The sequence below is a fragment of the Anomalospiza imberbis genome, chromosome 4 (genome assembly GCF_031753505.1).
Source record: "Anomalospiza imberbis isolate Cuckoo-Finch-1a 21T00152 chromosome 4, ASM3175350v1, whole genome shotgun sequence".
NCBI lineage: Eukaryota > Metazoa > Chordata > Aves > Passeriformes > Viduidae > Anomalospiza > Anomalospiza imberbis.
The window spans coordinates 27,036,555-27,059,529 of NC_089684.1; the positions used below are offsets into that span (position 1 = coordinate 27,036,555).

At 39.9% G+C, this 22,975-nt stretch overlaps 1 protein-coding gene across 2 annotated transcripts in view; it reads left to right on the top strand.

The window, feature by feature from the left end:
* Nucleotides 1-19,567, top strand: part of SNCA (synuclein alpha) — a 63,196-nt gene extending 43,629 nt beyond the window's left edge. For both annotated transcript variants that reach the window (XM_068187590.1, XM_068187591.1), the window contains exons 5-6: nucleotides 17,885-17,974; nucleotides 18,938-19,567. In XM_068187590.1, the coding sequence (XP_068043691.1) occupies nucleotides 17,885-17,974; nucleotides 18,938-18,970 (123 nt within the window). In that variant the 3' untranslated portion in view covers nucleotides 18,971-19,567. The remainder of the gene's footprint in view (nucleotides 1-17,884; nucleotides 17,975-18,937) is intronic.
* Nucleotides 19,568-22,975: the final 3,408 nt, after the last annotated feature.

Sequence of the window (22,975 nt, forward strand, 5' to 3'; positions counted from 1 at the left end):
CACCCTTTTTTAGTTTAAGCTGCTATTGTATAATTTTGATTATGAGAGCTGAGAACATAAAAACACCCAATGTCATGAGGAGGGTGACTAATGTTAGCAACACTGGTGATGCTGATAGACATTAGAAGATAAGAGAGCAGATGGCGTTTCATGATTTTTTGAGAGCTTTGCTTGTCTTTGCATCTCTAATGCAGCCTTTTGAAGAATGTTACCTGGATTTAAACCTTTTCCTTTTCTCACAAAAAAAAAGTGAGACTAATCATAATGTTTTCAAAACAGAGATGCTGTTATGTTCACATCTGGTACCTAGAGTACCTCTGCACATGTGCAAACATTTGTGCTTGGAAGGCATTGCTTTGTATCAGCAGTGAGCATTTTATTTTTGACTTTTCTCTCCAAGGCTTCCCAAAGAAAACAGAAATCACAAGTAAACATTGCATTCCTTTGACTTCAAACCCATGGCAATCCTCTGGGAATATTTTGCTTTCCCTTCCAAGTGAACCTCAAGAAGCAGTCTGGGAAATGGAGAGAGGTTATCCAGGGAAGGGACTAGGAGCTGGTTCCTGCTGTGCAGTTTGTAAAGAACAAGGATCAGAGGGCCTTTTTTGTGCTTGTGCACTTGGCAAACTTCAAAATAGGCTCTTTCTCAGCAGTTATGTGGTGTTGGGAGACAAGAGGTAGCTACATACAGTTTAATAATTGATGGGATAGGACAGAAAGGTTGTCAAAGATGTGCTGGCACATCTACACTATTCCCAATCTGGCAAATGCAGAGTTAAATCTGTCACTGACTGAACAAAAAGCTTGAACAGATTCTGTGTGTATCATGGGAGGATGTGATAGATGTCTGAAGAAAGATTATATTTAGAAGGTAGACAGATACTGGTAGAGCTCTCTGAGGAACTTCATCCCAAATGTCAACAAAGCTTTATAGTAAAAGGGAAAAAAATTGAGAAAGTTTTTCAGAATATGCTATGCTGGTGGAAGAACTGCATTGCAATAATTGGTGTAGGTATAGACATATCAATAAAGACAGACTGGTTTCATGGTCCAAACATGTACCACTAGTACAGCAAAACTTTCCAGTGCAAACTTCATCTGGAATTTCTACTGAGTTCACTCAGCATTTTTGCAAGCTTGTATTTAGTGCAGGTAGCTTAGGCTGTGGCTGCAGTACTGTAGAGTTATAGATTCAGCTCTGGGGGGCAGGAGGCCAAGCCCCAGGCAAGAGGCCATGAAGTGCCACCCCTGTGCAGAACAGAGGGCCCTGGGACCTGTGGCTCAGCCAGGGGACTGGACACTCAGGGACACAGCAGGAGCTGATCATTCCAGACTCTCCTGCCCTTACACTGTGAGGGTATGAAAGCCCAGGGGCTCCTTTGGTCTGAATCCCTGCTCAGAGGCACCAGCTGGAGCTGTAATTTTGTTAAAATACCATGATTAAGTTTCTTAAAAGACGGAGATGTCTGAGACTGTGCTGTGGGAATGCTGGGGTCCAGCTGGTGAGGAAAACTGTTCTGTGTGAGTGTGGGGGGTGTAGCTGTGAAGGGGCCTCAGTCCCAGCTCAAATGGTGTGAGAATGTTGGACACGGAAGTGTCCTTAGCAAGCTCAGCAGCTGAAATTCATTACTTTTAAGTTCCCATGTAGAAAGACAACTTTTAACTGCTATTGATTAAATATGGGCTTTTGAACAGTGTCAGATTGCCCTGACCAAAGCAATGCATTATGGGAGGAAATAAAAAGTTGCTTTATTTGAACTGGAACGCTCCTTCCGTATTTTCATGTGTACTCTTACTGTGCTGGGAGACTTTAACAGCCACTGGATGGTTTACTGAGATTTCAGGTGTTTGAGTCAATTATAATAGAGTCCATGTGTGAAGCCACAGCATTGATGTTGCCCAAGCTGGAGTGCTCAGTGAGGTTTGGTCACTGGTGCATTTTAGCAGTTTTCAGCTATTGGGCCAGCATTCTGGAATTGCACTGACAGCCATCTGGCAATGAGCAGGGCTCGGAGCAAGGCAGGTAGTCCTCTGGGCATGTAGAGGAGAGAAACTTCACCACTTCCAGAAGTTTGGCCCCTTTATCTAGGAAATTTTCCCATGTAACAGGAGACCATTCCTTACACAGGTCGGTGCTGACTGGGCTTGGACTGCTCTTACCCAAGGTGAAAAGCACAGTGAGATGAGGATGGTAAGGTCCTCACACAGGGGCTGTTCGTCAGAGGAGCTGGGACTTTGAGGGGCAGCAACACATGGCTGCCGGGTTTGCGGTTAGTTAATCCCAAAGTGCAAAGCCAAAAAAGAAAAAAACTAAAGCAGAAGGGGAAACAAAATGTATTTCAGGCAGAAAAACAATGCTGCCTGTGACATGAGCTCAGCTGATCTGTGAGTCTTGTCAGCTGTGGGCTGCCCCTTGCTGCTGTAAGCTCAGGTCTCAGTCTGTTGTCTTACAGCAAAATGTATTGCTCATATGTAGCATGTCTAAAAGTAGGTTTTTTTCTGTGCCAGAAAGGTATTTATTTTAAGTAGGCAAGGGAAGAAGGAATGAATACTTCCTTTAGGGTCGCTGCAGACACTTGTCCTGTGGAAGGAAATTGAGTGGTGTTTTTAGGATACAAATGCTGGGGAGTTATCCACATAGGTTGCTACATCCAGTCTTAGTGGTGTTAGAGGCTTTTGTAGGTTCAATCTGCAGTCCCAGTCAGGGGAGAAGCTGTCCCCTTCCTTTGTGGAGAGAGCTCTATGTGAAGATGTGTGTTTTTGGCTTGAATGAAGCACAGCTCTTGAACTCAGGTTAGCCAGCCACCTGGGAATTGGTGCTCCAATAATGCAAATAGTCCTGATAGATAAGTGATCAATCGTGGGGTCTAAAGTCAGTGCAACTGCTCATGGTTCTAGATGGATACCCCATATGTGGTACCCAGCGTCTATTTTAAGTGATGTGCCAAGGAATGGTGCAGCGTTGATGCATTGCTTACGTATCTGTCGAGTTTCTGATACATATCCACTGTGTCTGGGCTCTGACCTCTGCATAGAATGGTTCACCCATCAAATGGTGTGGCGAGTTAGAAGGCAGAGTTGTTCTTTTAGTCTGTGTTGAAGCCTCTCACATTGTGTGATTGACAGGTGCTTTGACATTTCATAAGAGAAGAAATTGATGGGCTAACCAGTGGGTGGACATAAATTTACATCAGTTATAGGCTGTTAGTTTTTGCTAACAGTGCACTTTGCCATACTGTTTATTTGTGCAAAACCAATTTTAAGCTAGAGTAGGAAGCCATATTACTTTTTAGTTAGCATTAAAAAAGGTCATCTGTAAAATGGAATAAAATGAAGTTATTACAGAAGTAATGAAGACACAGTAATTGAAATCCAAAGAAGTGTAAAGAAGGAGCTGTGAATGTAATCTAGTGGTGGCTGGGATACAAGAGAAAGTGCCCACAGACCATGAAAAGTCACTGCTTCCTCGTCACAACCTGCAGCTCTTCTCAGTGGCTTTCGCATTCTCATAACATGTATAGAGCCTTTTTCAGAATATTTGGAGAGAATTTTTTTCTCTTCCCCTGAAGGATAAATCAACTGGCAATACAGTGCATTCATTTTTACTCTGGGTTTTTCATACTGTTGAACAAGCTAGTCAGTGTTTTTTTTCTGCAGGAAATGTGGACTGGTCTGTGGTACAGGGCTAGTTCTCTGTCTGAGCCTATCACGGGGAATGCACCAGCAGTGACCTGCTGGCCACCCATGCAATTTAAGTATTGCTTTTCAAAAGCAGTTATTTTGGCTCATAAAAAATATCCAGGAATTACCCAACACTGGGTTGGAAAAAGCAGATCCTGACCGTAAGGTGTTTTCTGTGAAGTTACATAGTCCTCGCTGAAGAGCGGGGCTCGTCCCACAGACTCCTTGCCTGTGTTTGTAATGCTGAAGCCAGAATTAGTGGGGACTCCGAGCAAACTGCAGGAGCCAGCACACTTGAGGTGATTAATGGGAGTCTGAGCTGGTGCTTTACGATGGAGATGAGTCATTAATATAGCAGGCATGCTAACAAGCAGGGGAGAGGCTTTGTGTGGGAGGCTGCAGCAGCCATCTCTCCTCAGGCTGCTAGCAAAGTTGAGCCAGCACAACAGGGCTGCTTACAGCTCAGTGCTCCCTGGTGCTTCATTTCAGCTCCTAGGTCAGAGACACCTCTCCTCATGGAGTGTGATGGATATTAGGATGAAAACAATGGTGTCCTTCTGTGGGATTAACAGGTTCAAGTGCAGTAGGGGTATTGGTGCCCTTAGAACCAAAGCCTTGCACCTCTGAAGGGGGTGGTGGCAGTGCTGCCTTCAACAAATTGAGCATGTCCCCAGCCAATATTTGCAAGGCACTTAATTTTGAAGGGGGCCCGAGTAATTAAATTTTAAGCCCCCAAGATGTTCATGTGTTCTGTGCATACAGATTATGTAGCTTGTGGGGTTCATAGCCCTATGTTCTGTGTGTTCATATTACTTCTGTCTTTTTTCATTAGTTTAGAAGGCAGATCAATTTTTAATTGAAGGGATTTTTTTTTCTCTGAGGAAAATGGTGGGCAAATTGTGATACATTGTATTCACATAAAGGAAGCTGTATTAGATTTGAAACCAGTTAAACCATTACAGAAGGAAAGAAAAAATACTTTCATCCTGACTGCTAAATATTTAACAGGCCACTGAATGATCAAAGGTCCCTTTAGGATTTTAAAATGACAAGATAGGAATGAGTTTAAATTCCCCAACATTTGCATTTGTGACAGCAAGAATGTGAGAAGCAATGTCAAGTGCTTGAAGTCCTCCCACTTGCACAGTGATCACTGAGTCATTTTACTGATAGAAGCCAATTCAGAATGCTTTATCCCTTCTCTAAATGTTGAACCAAACTCAGCTGGGAAATGGGAGCATCACCCACACAACACAAAGCACTGGAGCATTTTTCATCTGCGCAGGGTAATCAGCAGCAGTAAAAAAATCCTCAAGTGATGAAGGGATTCTTTTCCTGCAGTGAATAGTCATTGGGAGAATGTTGTCTCCTAAGTTTGCTTTGACTTAAATCTTGGTTTCCACAAGGTTGTTGAAAGTGGTGTTAGGAACACATTTCATTTGGATGCTGTCTCTTTATATCTGAATCCTAATGCTCTGATTGCAATGAGGATACAATGGAAGAGCTCATTTATCACTGATTTAACCAGGGAGATTACAGGTGGATACATGCTGAGTCTGTTTCACTGGATGAAAGTGATTTGCATCCAATATCCAAGATGTCCTACCTTACCATATTAAATAGATTTTTTTGGCTCTGAAAAAACTTTGAATTTCTGAAGGTGAATCTTGATTTGCTAGTGTCTTGTTAGTATTAAACCTGTGTGAAAGCTTTGACTTCTGTGCAACTAACTACTTGCTTAAGTGAATACTTGAAAATGTTTTGCTGAATCAAATGAATGAATTTAAATGTTTAAAAATAATTCAAGTTGAAGTAAATTAGCTTTTAAGCTTTCAGTAGCAATGTTATTTTAAGCTTCTCTTGTCAGATTGCTTACATATTTCCTATGGTTTAAGTCCAGCTGGCAAACAAGTGCTATGCAGCCACACAATATGATTTACTTTTGTTGTTGTTGTTGCAAAGAACATGTTGAACTTCTTTTCTGCAATAATATATTCAGAAAAATGTTTCTGAATACTCAAGACACTAGTTCTTCTTCTGTGTCTTAAGGTGACATTCTGTAAACAGCTTTTTGAGGGTGCTAGATGATCCAGAAAGCATCCTGACAGAAGTGACTTTAGGTAAATGTAGCCCACTAAGCATCCACACTTTGCATATATATGTTTGAAATGTAACAGGTATGGGAAAGAGGTTAATAACACTAGAGCAGTCAACTACTGCTTTTTCCAATGCCACTGCCTTTCTTGGATAATTCCAGGCAGATGAGCTGCTAAACCAGAGAGCAAGGACCAGTTGGTTTGTTGCCTGCTTGTATCAGAAATGATACACATGTGTATGAGAAATGACTGCTATGTTTCCTCATTGAATCTGCTTGTTGAACAATGTTTGTTATGGAACAGTAAGCACATAATTTGGCTTTATGCTAAACAACTACAAAAATAATCATACTTTGAGAGCCATTGCAATGCCCCTATTGAGGGAGTGCACAAATACTTATCAGATAACTGAAACAGAACTGCTAAGAGGTCTTTATTAAAAGATGATGATACAGATGACGATACAGCATAGTGCTGAATTTTATTTAGTTTGTTTGTTCATGTCAAAGTACATTTACTCTTAGCCTTGTGTTCCATGGAAGAATTTTCTAGTATGGGTAATTTCTAAAATGGCATTTGCCCATAAACTCACCAGCTGAGTGCCTAACTGATACTGCTTGAGTGTTTAGAAACACTTGGGCATCCAGCTGTGGCAGTCTTTCAAGTCAGTTGTGTTCAGATCTGCATGGGTGATTCTCAAGATCTGGTTCTGATTCTTATCCAAATGTTCATCAGGCAGCACATGCAGAGAAACAATCTTTATGGCTGGTAGCAGATAGGTTTTTATGTTGTTTTCAAACTACAGGGAGTCATATGATAAGTACATATCTTTTTCTGAAGCATGGACTCATCCTGCCAGTCTTTGTTTCATCCTCAGTTCTGAAAATATGTAAGAGCAGCATTTAGGTTCTCACTATGATGGAGGAAATGTTGTATTGCTTCAGGCAGCGTATTGTTGTTAAGGAGCTGCAAATGTGGCTTGTAGAAGAAAGAGCTATACCAACTGTAATCAACTGGTTACATGTGTTCTCTCACTCCTCCTGTGTTTTAACTGAGCATTCTTGTCTCTCATAGAATAAGCGTTGTTGGTAATCAATCTCATTGATGTGATATACATGAAATTATTCTTCAGCTTCATCTGAATTTCCGTAAATCAAATGTAGCTGACTGTTATGCCATGAAATTGAAGAAAAGTGGTTTGGTTTTTCCTATTTATCCCTAAAGTAGATGGTGTAATGAGTGCAATTATTAAGCAGTATTTCACTCCTGGCAGAAATGTGGTTTTACGTGCTATTCTGGATGTTGTGAATAAATTCTTTTATCTCAACTACTTTTTTTAGTGTGCTACCTCTATGGTGTGTATGCATAATTTTTTCCTCTGGTATGCTTAAATATAAACAGGGTGAGGGCTACCATATGACTAGAATACTAGTCATACTGTAGAATTTCCTCTCTCAAATCAGAGCAGTCAATACGAAAAGTCATATTTCCCATTTGTTCCTAGTGGCTGTGGGACTGACTGCTTCCTGTGAATGCTAGCAGTTTATGGTGATCATTTCACTGTGACTTAAATGCATTCTAGGGGCAGCCCTGCTTTAGCTGGTGAAGTTTGGGGAGCTACTGTGATTAATAATAAGAAAGGACCATAGGGAGAGTGACATTTTAACAATTCTAATAACTGGCATTTAATGCTTTGATCCTTTAAAAGCATCTCTGCATTTTAATGTCAAATGGTTTAATAGAGTTTATTAATAGAAGATTCCTTATGGTAAAAAGAGTGCAGCAACAGTTCCCCTTTGAAGTTTCATCTGTGGCTGAGATCATCATCAGTTCACACTGGTTCACGGAGTTTTTGGACTTTTGGCACTGCTGGGGCTTGCCCTCCTTTTCCCTCTCAGCAACATGGTGAGCAGCATCTCTGCCCTACGTGACTCTGTTCCGAACACCAAGTGGCCACATCATAACTCTGGCAAGATGTAACTTGTCTGCAGCTCTCATAAATGAGCACCACAGGTACAGGGTAGCGGATGCTTCATAGGTTTTTCCTAACTGTGTTGTGTGGACAGAAAGAGCTGGGTTAGTCCAGAGAAGACTGAAATGAATCAGGATAATGTTTTTTTCCAGTATCAAACCTTTGTTATGTTAAGGCTTTTAAGTGGCTTTTCCCAGACATCTGTTGGGAATGATTTGGGGAAAGCTGAACCTGCCCTAAAACAGAGTTGCAGTTTGGGTGATTCCTCAAAGGCCATCCAAACTTACACTCTTTTTGACTTCTTATGTGTGAAGTAGTAGTGAAGATTTTTCTAGTGTCCATCGCTTTTGGGAGAGCAGCAGGTGTCTGAAAAGGGGGTCATAAACCCAGGTTGCTCTCAGACATACAGGTGTAAGTATGGAAATGGCTTAGTGGAGGGGAAAGCTACACTGGGCTTATACTGATAAAGACAGAACAGAATTTGGCCTGGGTAACTGGTGCTTTGAAGTCCACTGTCATGCAGTGCAGAGGATGGCAGACTTCAGTCTGCTGCTTTCTTGCATCTAAGCCAGAAGTGAAAAGCAAAGATAACAATAGCAGTGCAGGGAAGGAGGGAAAGACGGCACAAATATTCAAGTATTGTAGATGTGTACTACACCATACTAAGAAGAGTATTAAGAAATTCTTTCCATTTAGTTAAAAGGAGTTATTTCTTCTTCTATGGGAGAAGAATAAGCTAAAGAGATGTTCGTGATGTTTGTGTTTTGTGATGTAACCTTTCCCAATTCAAGTGAAAGCTTGGAATAGTTGTGTACTTGCTTCTAGATGAAGAGTATCGCTTCAGGAATATAAATTTTAAAATGTAGGCTGTCTCTCGAGTCTTTTGTAGTGTTTGATCTGCTGCTGAATAGATCACAATTGCAGGATATACTCCTGAAACCTTTGTAGTTCAAATAATTGTTGCAGGTGGTTTTTTTTTTTCCAAGCAAGTGCTGGTCTACCTGTAGAAGAAATATATTTTAAAATTCCCCAGCTGGGTAAAGTGCTGTGATAGGTTGGAATTGAAGGAATACTTTAGAGAGATGCTCACTGATAATAACCGAAGGGTGACTGCTTCATTCATACATGTCTTGTCAATCAATTCCAGCCTTTGAAGGTGACATCCTGCCACTGGATCACCTGTGAGCCCACAGCTCAGTGTGCTGGAGAGTATAAGCAAATGAGTCAGTGCTGATTGCAGTAGCTTGTCTGCTCATGCTGTAGGGAAAAGCAAAAGGGAGCAAAACCTACCCTCTTTCCACTACCTGAAGAGAGAATCTTCCTCTTTCTTTAAGAACTTCCTTGGGAGTGAGTGAAGTTGCTCCAGTGCTTTGTGACTACAGCCACAGGAGATAGGGTGCAGAGCTGGAATGTGTGCTCTCTCTGGGGCCATGTGAGAGGGAACTCATGCTGTTCTTAGTGCCGAAGGGTGGCTGGGCCTGCAGTTCTGTGTAGAGGACTTCTTCTAAGAGTAGGAGAAATAGCTATGGTTTAGAGGTTGCTGTTTTACATAATACAGCATTGAATCAACTGCTTGTGTAACTGGAGCATTCTTTGAGAGGAAATTAATTTTTCTCCTTTAATTTTTTCTTAGAGAATATAAATTCATGGAATCTATGCAGTAACTTCTGGAGTTTATTTGTACTAAAAATGTATTTAACATTGAAATGCGATTATGATATTCAAACTGTTTCAAATAAAGTAAAATAACATTGCAGTTCTGGCTGAGACTGCACTATTTAAAATCATCTTCACTGAACTAGTAGAGCCGAGTCTGACCAATATTGCTCATTTCTATGCTGACTTCCAAGCTGATGTGTACCGTTCTTCTTGTTAATGTGATCTGTCAAGGTCATGTGTTATGTTCTAGTTTTATGTAGTGAAGGTACTGTTCAGATATCGTCCTTGGAGGTCATTCTATGTAATGAGCTCACACTGAATGGAGAATCCTCCATTACAGAAAGGGACAGGTGGGTTTAGCTAATCCCATGGAGCTCCTGACAGATTCCTTCATTTTCCTCTCTGTTCTAGGATGCAATCATTCCTGCTGTTTTCCTTTGGCATTTCCCAATGTCCCCAGCCAAGTGCATTGTGTAGACTGAATTCTGTATTCAGGAAAAGGCCCCCTAGGCCTGGAGAGGCCTTTTTAGTGCATGAGAGAATGGCTTCCCTTTCTTTGCACTAAGGTGACACTTTTGGCTTATGTTACTCTTTGACTTTGTAATTGTTTTTTGTGCACTCTTTGCTTGTCTTCTTTGATTTGGTGAGTGCCTAAGTGACACCTACTTACACGTTTTCCTATTGAGGTGCATGTTATTTATTTCAGTCACTTGGTTTTGTCAAGGTATCTTTAAGTTATGTAGTAAACACAATAAAAATAAACTCAGGCTGTTTATTGTTCCTTCTTACTGCGTAAAATCAAGTAAAACAGTTCAGTGCACTACTTAGCCCTTCTTCCAAATCCTTACTGGAATTGGTGATATTATTTGACTGAAGATTTCTGTGGAACTGCAGTCCAAAATTTCAGTTTTGACAATGTAAATAACAAAGTAGATAGTGGATATTTGTTGTGTATAATGACACAGATCTATTTTTTTAAATTATTGTTACTACCTTGTTCAGCAGAATGGCAGGAGAGGCAGATCTGGGCCACATCTCTGATGTGATGTCTAGTTAGCATCACCCCCACTATACCGCAATTAGAAATAACTTCAGTCTTTCCAAATTATGTGCTTTAGCTTTTTCTTTCCCTACCCATGGAGTTTTCAATGTCACTGTGGATTTGGGAAGCAGAAGAGGATGATGCTGAAAGGGTTGTGTGTCCTGGCTGCATTCACATGTTGCTGATGTCACATTGACTCAGCCCTTAGGCAGCCTTTGACTTTGTCACCTGGAATTGATGCATGTCTGTTGCTGTAGAACTCCTATGAACTTCTGGTCTGGCCTGTGCAATGAGCAGGCTCTCCATGTAATACTAATTTATCAGCAAATAGCAACCTTCCAGAAGCTCTAATTAAGAATTTTACCAGCCTGGTTAATGCAAACATGAATGAGTTTCAGCAAATTTGATTTCTCACAGAAATGTTCCTGTTGTACTCTGAAGGCATCTCATCTGTACAAGTAATACTGGGGGATTTTAAAGGAAGGAGAGGAAAAAAAAATACACAGTCTATGTTGTACTGAAATTTATTTTTCAAGGCATTTGCAACAGTTTGTAGATTGCTGTAAACAGAAATTATTTCCAGCTATTTGTAGACACCAAGGTGGACCTGTGGTTACAGGTTACCACAGACACTTCATTCCTTTCTATGTAAGCCTCAGATGTTTTCCTTTTCACTTTTGTCATTGCCAACTGAAAGGCATAAAAATGCAAATCAGAATGCAGCCTGTTGAACTTGCAGGCACTATTTTAGCCTTCATTGGATTTGTGCTAATGCTGATATTTATTTGTTTAATTAAATGTCTCTTCATCTCAACTCTCCATTTGAAGAGAAGGAGGGAGACAGTCTCATTTTATTGGTATTCTAAATGAGTTGTGCACTGGAACAGCTAATTTCTTTCACACATAATGCTTTCTCATCATTTTCTTCACTTAGGTGTTCAGCTTAGGGATAATTAAAACAGCTTGCTTTATTTCTAGATAGTGCACAGATACATCTCTGTACCTCTGGAGTGCTGATGATGCTTTGGACTGGACTGGTGATGATGCTTTGTCATTTACAGCTGAGTCTTGGAGGCACTGACTATTGCAGTGAGTGAGCAGGAGCTTTGAAGCATCCTAACCTGACCTGGCACCTCAATTATAACTGTATGACTCGGTCAATTCCATGGATATAATATTTTAGGACTAGGAAAGGAAATTGAGACAATTTTAGCATAGCTTTGTTTTGCCTCTTGTTGGATTCTTTGCTCACAGGTCTTTCTCCCATACAGAAAAGTTGGGCTTTATGGTCAAAATATCTGTAAATAGTGAGCTACCAAATGGGAAAGACAGGTTTTTTTTTTTCACTTCAGTACAGTATCCAGGTGGACTATATTTTGGAGAAAAAGGAATGCAAATTATTTTCTTTTCAAAATGGAATTTTAAGCCCATAAGCACAGCAAATTGTTATTTAACTTGTAGCAGGAGGCAAATTTTCACAGGAACAATAACAGCTGCACTGGGGGTATAAGAAAGGAATCCCAAAATTTTACTTTAAGCTCTGCCATATAATGACTGACAGCTCCTGACAAAAGCTCTCACAAGGTGGATAAGACAAAAATGAAGTGGGCTTAGTCAGGCTGTGGGGACATGGAGTTACCAGTTGCAAGGGCTTGAGGCAGCCCTGCCTGGTTACAGGTTTGGGATGCGGTAACAGGCATGAGACCAATAGCTTTAGGGATAAACAATTTTATCCCTAAATAAAGACAGATTACTAGTGCAATTATCTAGACTGTAACAACAGCAAATTCAATAATTCACTAACACTGGCCTTCAAGCAGCATCTGGGCCCACAAAGATATACATGGCCATGGCTGGTAGGCAGGCATTGCTCTATTAGTATGTGATAATTTTTCAAGGTAATCATGCTTTTAGGTGTGTATTTTCTTATTTTGAGTTCCCACAGGTACCAGCTGAAGTGTGTGTACAACAAATTGGGTTGTTTGAAAATTGCTTTGCATGGAACATTTTGCTGAGGTCTCAAAGGACTTTCCAGAAGATTATCTTGTAAACCAGCTTTTCCCCTATTCTAGTTCACTGCTTTTTCCATAATGCCTCTTGTCTTGGTTCATAGCTTTTTTGATTCACAGTTTTAATTTGATTAATTTACACAGATTTAATTTAATCAAATTTAATTGGTTCACAGCTTTACATTATAAAACACTCAATAACATGTTGTTACGGACTGACAAGTGGTATAGTGGCTGATGCTCATTGAGTTTTAATAATCTATTTTGCTGGGATTAGCTATGACTTCTCAGGTTACATTAATCTTTTCGTTGTTTGAGGCAAGCCTCACCATATTTATTGTGGTCAGTAAGGCTTTCAACTAGAGAAAGGGTCCTCCCACAATATCTGCATGGAAAATTCCATAGAGGTCCCAAGAACAGACAGAAAAAGCAGTAGCTATGAAACAACATGCATTTGAGTTTGGGGGTGGGGGGGGCGGGTAGGGGCAGGGGAAAGTTTATCAGTGAGTATAAATACCTGGTGGGGATAAAGGAGATTGAACCAGATTCTTGGCCAGAAATGGCAGGAAGCAGTGGGCACTAAATCAAAAGCAGGAAACTCCACTTAAATGTAGAAAAAAGGTTTTTCACTGTGTATTTAGTTGAACACTGGAAGAGGTTATCCAGTGAGGTTGTGGAGTCTCTCTCTGTGGGAATGGTTAAAACCTGATCAGTGATCCTGAGCAACCTGCTCAAAGTGGGCAATTTCTGGAGCTCTCTTCTGAACTCTATGGTTCCTGGCTTCCAGGATGGCTGCCTCTTGACAGTATAAATGTTCTAAGAGCAGACAGTTTGGTAGCTTGGTTTATTTATCTCAGGATGTGAAATCATTCCAGAAGGAATTAGTCTCCAGTAATCATGAGAATTATGCATGACTGTAACATTTCATCAGTGTTCATAATGGAGAGAAAAAACATATTACTAACCTGGGAGATGGCAAAGTATAGTGTTTAGATCAGCCACTAAATTACAAATATAATGTTTCTTTCTGATGGCAGTAACTTGGCATTGGATCACCAAAACGTCACGAAGAGGACAGAATGCAGACTCCTGAAGGTGACCCTTTCACTACATGGTGCTGACATAGGAGCAGTACCAGGAGTCGACCACTTGGTCTGTTTTTCATGGGTGGGGGATCTTCAACAGTCTGTTCCCTTCCACCAAGAGTGATATGAGGTAGGAGAGAGTGAAGGGAAAGAATGGGGTGTGATTTTTCACCAAAAACCACTGAAATAAGAAAAACCTATTTGGTGACATTTATAACATAAAAAGAATGGTGCTGAAGTTTTGGAAAATATTCTGTATTTTAACAGGACCAGGTCTTCACGAGGAGTTTTTCATTAGTTTGATTACTATTTTATTGCTATTATACTACTGCTATTTTTTATTGCTATTATACTCTTTATTAAGTAGGTAATTTCCCACTGTTGTGCACAAAGCTTAGCATAGTAAAAGAGGAGGAGTCGATGTTTTGGAGCCATTGCAGCAGTTCTGCTTCATGCTTTTGTGTACCAATTATCTTCATACCTGTTCTTGGAGTCAGAACTGGCGCCTGGGGTCATGCAAAAGTGTCACTTCTCAGTGATGGGACATCATCTCTTTGTTTATAAAAGGACACAAGATGCTTGATGAAATGAGAGAACCTCCTGGAAGAGAGGGTATACACTGTATAACGTAGCTACATATTCCTGGGAAAAATGTGTGTGGGCTTACCAGGTGGCCTGGCAGCACATGGGCTTTGTGCAGGTCTCACAGGCACACGCCTTTAGCAAGCAAGGCAGGCAGAAGTGCTGATAGCACAGAGTGACACTCCTCTTAACACCTGAGAATGGCAGTGTGGTCTACTCTGCTTGGGATAGCACAAAAGGATTTTTCCTGTAAAGTGGGATCTGAGGGCATGAGATTCTCTGGAGTGAATATACAAGACTTAGCCAGAATGACCATGCTACAAACTGATATATCAGCGGGTATTTATTTCTCCTTAAGGGAATCCTTAGGGGATGAGCCGAAGTTCTCGCCTCACCATTCTTCTAACACCTTGTTTATTGGGTGAGTTGCAATTTCCCCTTTTAAAAGTGTTTTTTCAGCAAGAGTTCATGCTCCCCAGTTAAAAACTGACTTCATCTCTGAGGAGCTTTAGTTGAGCTTTTCAGATGATCCAATAAAAAAATCTTTCCCTCTGGAAATGCCCTTCAGTGTGGTTGAGAGAGGTTGCAGCTTCTAGGGGAAAATGTCTTTCATACCAAGACAAGAATCGGTCTTTTGGGTAGTTTTCCTCTTCCATAACTGAATTAGGATATGGAGTTACAGATCGTGACAACATAAAATTGTATTTGTTTGTTTTAAAGGAAGTAAAATATGATTTAAGGTGTACCTTAGGTGGCTCTGTGTTACTGGGGATGGTGGTTTACTTTTGTGATACCCTTACTTTGGAGGGCAGAAGCAGAACATGCCACCATTTAAAATGAGGTGGTCACCTTTGCTATACACTTTTATGTAACAGATGACCTTGAGTAATGTCATCCTCATCTGAACTGCAGTGACATCAACATGGCAGGTGGTGTTTGTTGCTGTTTGCAGCTGGGCAAAGGCAATAAACCTTTCCCAGGCAAGGAGTTCCCTTGGAGGTTTGTTATGGTTTATGATTTACTTCCTTTGAAAAATGTGGTGGTTGATGTGTTTTTTTAGTGCTGCTGATGGTTTTATTTAAAGCTGTAGAGAAATCTACATCCTGAGCTTGCTGAAGGGACTTTGAAAGATGATAAATTCAGTCTTTTAGGCCTCGTGTCTCAGCAATCCTGATGGACAGTCCAGATCTGTTGCAGAGGTTCCTAACAAAAAACAAGCATACAAACTTAGAAGCTCTTTTTTGAAATACAGATGGGAAGTGTTTTTCCTTGTCATTAATAATGGTCCTGGCAACTTCACTTGCCATCTGTTTTCCTGCTACAGGTAACATTAAGCTGCATGCATGTTTCTTTTGCATCCTCAAGCCTGATTTTGGGCACAATTTTACTTGATGAACTGAATGTTAGCTGAAGCTGTTCCTTAGTGACTGGGGAAGCAGAAATTAAATTATATCTTGGATTAAGAAGGAGAGCATGCAACAGGAGCTTTAGGTCCTTAGAGCTGGTCTGTTAGATCAAGGGCACAGTCACAGATGTAAAATTTGCATTGCACACTTTATTTGGCTATTTCAGTCAAAGCTAGTAAAAGCAAACAGGCATAAATGCTATTAAAATTTTCTTTAGAAGCTAAGGTAAGTAAATACTGAAATCAAGTAATCTGGGGAGCTCAAGTGTTTTAATAAGATGAGGCAGAAATGTAAGTGGGCCTAGTTTTTCTCATCACTTCAAGCCTGAAAAATGGCCTTTCATGTTGAACACCCCAAATTGTTGGCAGTTCTGGAAGACACGGGTGCCTATTAGATACCTAAGGGTACTTGCAACCTTATTCATCGGTGTCCTTTGGCTTTTTGGAATTTGTCTATGCCATAGAGCAGCTCAGGGTGTTGACTCAGAGCAGGCATATGCATGGAGGGAACTTGGCAGAACAGTTAGACTCCGCACAGACTCTGCTGCTTACCTCCGAAGGAAAAAGCATAGAGAAGTAATAGGATCAGATACCTCTTCATACTGGACCTTTTGAAGTCTGACATAAGAGCTGAAGAGAAGAATCTATATTATGGATATAAATTCTGCATGTCGTAACCTTGGATGATGAGGATGAAAAATGTGTACCTGCATATGTATCAGAAATGTGCCTGATTCCATGGAAGAACAGGGTTGGTATCTGGCAGATGAAGTCACAGTTGGTGCTTGGGGTGGTGCAGAAAGTGAGGAACAGAGTGTTATGACTAAGGTCACCTGGTTAAACAACAGAGGGAGCCAATATGTGGCAATATGGGAGCACGAGAAATACTGTGTGAAGTTAGAGGGTTTCGTGTCACCTCTTTTGCATTTTATATTTTATTTTGTGTTAAGCTTTCAGAGGTGAATTTCCGATTTAGCTTCTCTTATCCTCATTTTGTCTGTATCCTAAATTTAATTTAACACCTCTGTCTTATAATTTGTAGATTTTGAAGAATTCTCATTAGTCTGGTTTATGATTTACTTAATTTTGTATTTCTGTCTACTCTACCAACCTGCAGGTGGGGTTTTTAAAATTAATTCCTTCCTGAGTGTCTGTAATTGGTTTTAGTGACACCTGTTATAAGTCAGCATGGTCACAATAGATCTATTGAGACACTCTGCCTATTTTCATATCAATTTTCTTACAGTTCAGGATGAAAGCCAGCAGCCTCTGCTCTGGCAGAGCTCATGCTTCTCCTCTGTGAGCTTCTGGAGTAACAACTACAGAGAGGATTGGCCCGATTCAAATGTTGTGGGTTTTTTCCTTTGTGTTTGTTTCATATAGTACAGAGTATCTGTGGTTCTAGGAGAATGATAATCTTCCTTTTATAATATTATTCAGTATGTTATTCCTCACACCATTGCCATCTTGTTAATTCCAAGTACCTCTTACTAAAATTGCTGTATATAATAGAAGTGCTCCTATAATAAAGGAAAAAAAAAGGAAGAAGCTGGGTGGAAGGTATCATACTATGTATCATATACCAGTAGTGCATAGAGTAACATGCTGGTTGACATAAGAAAGCATGTAAAGGTATGACCCGTTAAAGGAAAAAAGCATTTTCCAATACAGTTAGGTTCTAAAACAGAAGAAAAAAACCCAGCATGTTTCCCCCTTTTTGCAATGTATTGTGAAAAGATTAAAACTTTAAAATTAATGTCTTATGAGAGGGTGGATGTGTCCATAACATTGAAAAAATAAATAATTTAATTACTGTTTCATTTGTGTGTCTTGATATTGGCCTGTTTTTACAGGCACTTTTGCATACCTGTCACTTTGTTCCCCAAAGCAGTTAAACATGAATTAATGTGATAACTTAATGTGATACCTAAACTATTTGTGCAGGACTTTGTTTCCCATATTGGTTTCTTAAGGCACAAAAACCCCTTGTTTTGGTTTGCTTTGTGACTCATCCAAAGCATTTCCATGGGAGTAAAGTATTTTCCAAAGATATTCAGCAAGCATGTGGTGGTACTGTTCTTTTATTCAGATTGACTTCTTGGCCTGTCTATAGCAAGGGAAAAATGAGGTCTCAGCTATTCAAAAAAGATGATAGTTGTCATTCCCATGGATACCCCTGGAAATACAGGGAAGATCTCTCTGCAACTCATGTCCCCTCACTCTCCATAACCCCTGGCAACATCCCACAACCAAAGGACAGGCCAAGAAGTCAACCACTGATGGGGAGGAAACTCACACTGTGGAAATGAGGCAAGCAGTCGCTGTCACTTTTCTTTCCCTATTTTAAATGTAGAATGAAGAAGGTTTCCTGCAGGAGGGAATGGTGAATAATACAGGTGTTGCTGTGGATCCTGAGAATGAGGCTTACGAAATGCCTCCAGAGGTAAATCTGTTGTGGTGTTTGCTGTGAATGCATGTAAGAGAAGGGCACAGGAGGAGGCTGCACGCTTGAGTTACATGAGCCTGGCCCAGGCTGGTGCTGGGAGCTGCAAGGGCACAGCAGAAACATGGGGGCTTTGGCCAAGATCTGCCAGAGGTACGGTGCTGGGAATCAGAAAATTATTTGATTTTTTGATAATAAGGAAGTTAATGGAAATTTCTTTTCAGTGTTTCAAAACAATTGTGCCTGGGTTTTGAGGAATCCTTTTTCTGTATGTTTAATAGGGAATGCAGGATAAACTACATCTTCATAGATGGTTCTAGTAGCTTGGCCACTCATCAATGCATCATGCTTTGTGAAGCACAATCCTAAGTTAATGCAATTATGGGAGTAAATTATTTTGTTGGTTTATATGAACCAACTATCTACAATGTCTGGCATGATGCACTGTTAGTTGGACTAGCAGTTTTATGGTAGCACAGATAAGACTTAGAATGAGAGATATGAAAAATTTAGGCCATGATCCAATAAAAGACTTAAAGGCTTGAGTGTAACATCTTGAATATCACTGAAATTATGGATGCTGCTCATGTGGCCATAGTTAAAAACTCCTTTAAATGATTTACTGACTCATATGAGGATCTGCAGCACATGGTGTGCTGTTCAGCTCAGAAGCAGTATTCCTTCCTCTCCAAGTGAATTGTCATGGGTGGCCTCAGGAGTTCCTGGCAGCATCAGCTGAATGATGTGTTTATCACTGTAAAAGTCTAATTCTCCTCTAAGTACCATGACTTGTAAGGTACAGAATCTGGAAAATATGGCAAAATACAAATACATTTCATATCCTGGTCACATGAGAATCCATAATATTTGGGCATTGAATCTACCAGGAGTAGAATAAATAGAGAAAATAGGATGTCTTTACCTAAAATACCAGTACTGTTGATTTCTGCTTTCCCTCAATAGGAAGAATATCAAGACTATGAACCTGAAGCATGAGAGTCCTTTCCTTCCTTTCTATCACCTGAAATCTACTAACTACTAAAGACGTCCCATCCTGTACGAGTGCTGAGTTCCAATGTGCCCAGTCGTTCAATTTTTTTACAGTTTTTACAGTGTATTTTGAAGTCTTCCATCAGCAATGATTGGAGTATCTGTGACTGCATCCACCTTGTTTCAGCATTTCCCTCCTGCTGAAATGAAAGCCGGTTGGCAGAGTCATTGTTGTGCTGTGGATATTGTGGCTTCAAGTTTAAAAGTTAAAAAAGAAAATATTAAGTAAAAAACACCTAAGTGTCTACTGCTTATTTCTAATTCTGTACATGTTTTGTTGATAGGCTGTCAGTAATTTGATATTGTTTATGATACAGTTTTTATTTGTTTCCTATGACTATTTCTGTGCAGAGATGACTTATTGTGAGAGCTTTATATATATGTGTATGTATTATACATATAAAAAAGTAATTGAGCATGAACTATGCACCTATAAATATTAGCTGTTGAAATTTTATTGTTTTGTGATGTGTTTTATTAACTTGTGTCTGTAAATAATGGTGTTCAACTGAAGCAAATAAAACGTAACCCATTAAAAACTAATTTCTAAATTAGTGATGATTTCTAACACCACCTTTGCCTTCCAAAAGCCCCTCTTGAAGCATTCAAGGTGTTTTGCTTCTTTTGAAGGAACTGGAGGAGCAAAATCAGAAAATGTAAGCCCAGTCTGTACAAAAATCATGAAGAATGAGAAAATCAGGGCTTCTACTGGAGCTGGGTGCTGCTTTGCTGATAGATAGGTTTGTTTGTAGGCTAATAAACTTGCTGTTGTAAGGGCAGCCTGAAAGTGAATGAAGCCATTAATAATGGGCTGCAGCAGATTATCAGGAAATCATGAGGCCCTTTGAAGAATTACTGTTCCAAGGTTGTTAAAGTGCTGGGATATACAGTGATGGCTTAGTTGCAATGAATTTGTCTTGTATAAAGTCCCATTTTTCAGAAGTACTGTCTACTGTCTATTTTTAGACATGTGCTGCCTGGATATTTTTCCATACAGTATAAAGATTTGAATGCAAGATGGTTTTACTTCTATCATGTTTTATTATTTGTTATTTTGGATCAAGTGTTAGCTCTAACCTGAAGTGGTTTTGTGTTTAAGATTCTCTAGTCTTGAGTAGCATTTTGAACTTGACTTGCAGCTACCCTTTTCAATGTTCTGGGTAACAGGTAAATATAATTTTCTGGTTTTGAAGGTGGGGAGACTTAGGCACAACCACATAATGCATGTTACTGATATGCTCAAAAAGAGGCACAGACCCAAGAAGGATGAACTCTCCAACTTGTTTGTGAACTGAGCTCCTTTCTGGCTTTCTGCAACCTTTCTGGTACTATCATGCCCAAGATGAAATAGATGTTTGCAACTATGTGCTCATTCCATCTGTGGACAGTAGGAGCTGATGATGTAGTACTGTGAACCAAAGTCACATGAACATGCTGATTTCATGGTGCTCAGAATACCAGTGCTTCAGTTTCCCGTGTCATCCCCCAGTCCCAACCCAATATTTCTCAGGACTTTGATTTATTTCAGAAGAATTGCTATCGAGGTATTTTTATTTTTCTTCAAAGCAATGAAAAAATCCCCTTGATCATTTCAGACAACTTTCAGGTATTTTCCAACTTTCAGGTACTTTCATCAATAGTTTAATTGCTTAACAGAATCTAAATTCCTGTGAGTTTTTCTTTTCAGAAATCTTTCATGGTAATCTGTAGCAACCCACCAACAGGTGGGTTGAAGTCTCTTTCACAGGTGACGTGTCAAAAGATTTTCTTGACCTGGACATGTTTAATGTGAAAAATGAATGCCTCAGTTACAAATCTATTGCATTCTTGGAAAATTATATCAGGATGGGGTACAATGTAAGATACTGCTTTTATTATATATGTTGTTTAAGGATCTTTCTGTTCTAGGAGAAGGACTTGGAAAGAAAAACTCGTTGCTATAGTGTGGTTCCCCCCCTCCCTCCAGTATGGCAGCAGGGAATCAACCACCAAAAGCAACTGAGCTGAGTCTTGTGCCTGGTACTTCAGAAAATAGCACTGGAAATAGCAGTCTAAATAGAATATGTATTTCTGTTGTTCATCTTCACTTTCACAGCCCAGGTCTTGATTTCTCTATTGCTTCTTTACCAGGGAATCCATTTAAACTGGTTGCTCACATGCTGCAAGTAAGTAGTGCACTTCTTAAATAAGCTGTGGATCTGTGGGGAGTGTTATATCATAAAGAACAGTAATAAGTTTCTGAGACTGGTCCCTTGTTTGAACATGTAAGAGTTAATTAATTTCTTGAATTGGTAATATCAGCAAATCATTCAGAGTTTTTAGGTCATTTAAAATGTACCAAAGGTGATCAGTTTGGTTCTTGTGTGCCTCTTGCAAATGTGCCCTCAGATGGCCCCAAAAGTCCATGGGACCCTGGTTACTATGGCAGCACAGTGTGATGCACTGCTCTAGTAACAAGCTGCATTTTAATTAGATTCCATTAATGGCTGCCTGACCATTCTTTCCAGGTAAACCAAGTGTCATTGTGTCTTATTTTTTGCAGTGAGATGGATATTGGCATGCAAGTTGCAATTGTCAGAACTGTGTTGGTCGCCGAAGGTGAACTAAATAGATTCTGTTGAATTCAGATTTTTAAAAGTGTCTACTCTGTGTATTAAAAAGTGCTTCTGCTGGTGTGCTAAAAATTTTTTTAAACAATGTCTGCCAGAGAGGAATATAACTCGGAGCTCTTTTTTTCTAAGAGCTTGGATTTTAACTCAAAGCAAAAGCATTCTTCTGTTGTCTAATGGAGTTAATAATGAGCCTCACCATATCCTACTCCTCCAGGGGAAAAACACATGTTGCTTTTTTGTTCTATTTTGACAACTTTAATTGGAATTGTAATGGTTTCTAATTAAACACATTGTAATAATGTTTTTATTACTGTAAATCATAGTGTTAATACTTGTGTTACATGACACTTATATAATGAATTTCAAGTGTTTCCTCTCCCCACCAAAGACTTTCCTTCATTCCTTCAAGACAGTTGAAGGCAAATTAAGGTAAATTGCAATATCAAAAACTCAAAGTAAAGTAACGTGCCTGTATCTCTACAGGAAGCACAGATTTTATTCATCCTGGTTTTCATAGCATGGATAGTCTAGGCCCAGGGATGCTCATGTGGAAGGATCAGACATGGACAGTGGGCCAAACAGCTGCAGCAAACTCCCAAGTTGAGACCACTGCCTCCAAGAACTGGGAGACTGGAAGATCTGTAGCTGTCCTTTTAAAGGCTGAAATAATTCCAGGAGCACAGTGAAAGACAGGTACAGAATGTCTGCCTACACATATTCATAAAATCTTAATATACAAAACAGGACTACTTAATTGCCCCTAAGATTTGATCCAATGTTCACTGAAATCTGTGAAAATCTTTCTACTGGCTTCACATAGGTGTGTTAGGACAGCTATAGCTCCAGTATACGTTTGATCTTCTTGTACAAATTGTGTGGCAGTCTGCACTGACATGGTCATTTTCCACTTCATTTCTTCTGCATGTTTTTTGGGGAGGAAATAACTGCTGAAACCCTTGATTCTAGCATTTCCTGAGGCACTGGCTGTGCAGTAATTTTTTTGTCAGGCAGATGATATATGATGGGGGTGGTGCTCCCTGATCCCTAACTTGCTGAAAGTAAAGGAAGTCTTTTGCAAAGTACCTATGAATAGCAAAAGTAGCAGAAAAGCAGAGATAGATATCTTGATAATCCCACAGCTTAGTCCTTACCAGGCATTTTCAGCATAGCTTTGTTTTATATGCTGGCAAAATATGCCTCAAGTGCTGGGTTTGAATGGGGTGGTTGTCCTTAAGTATTGCAACCTTAGAGTTAATTACTCTTTGAGGTAACTGATGTTTATTCACACATTAATCCAAACTAACTGTTTGTGTTCTGCTCTGAAATAGCTTAGGAGGTA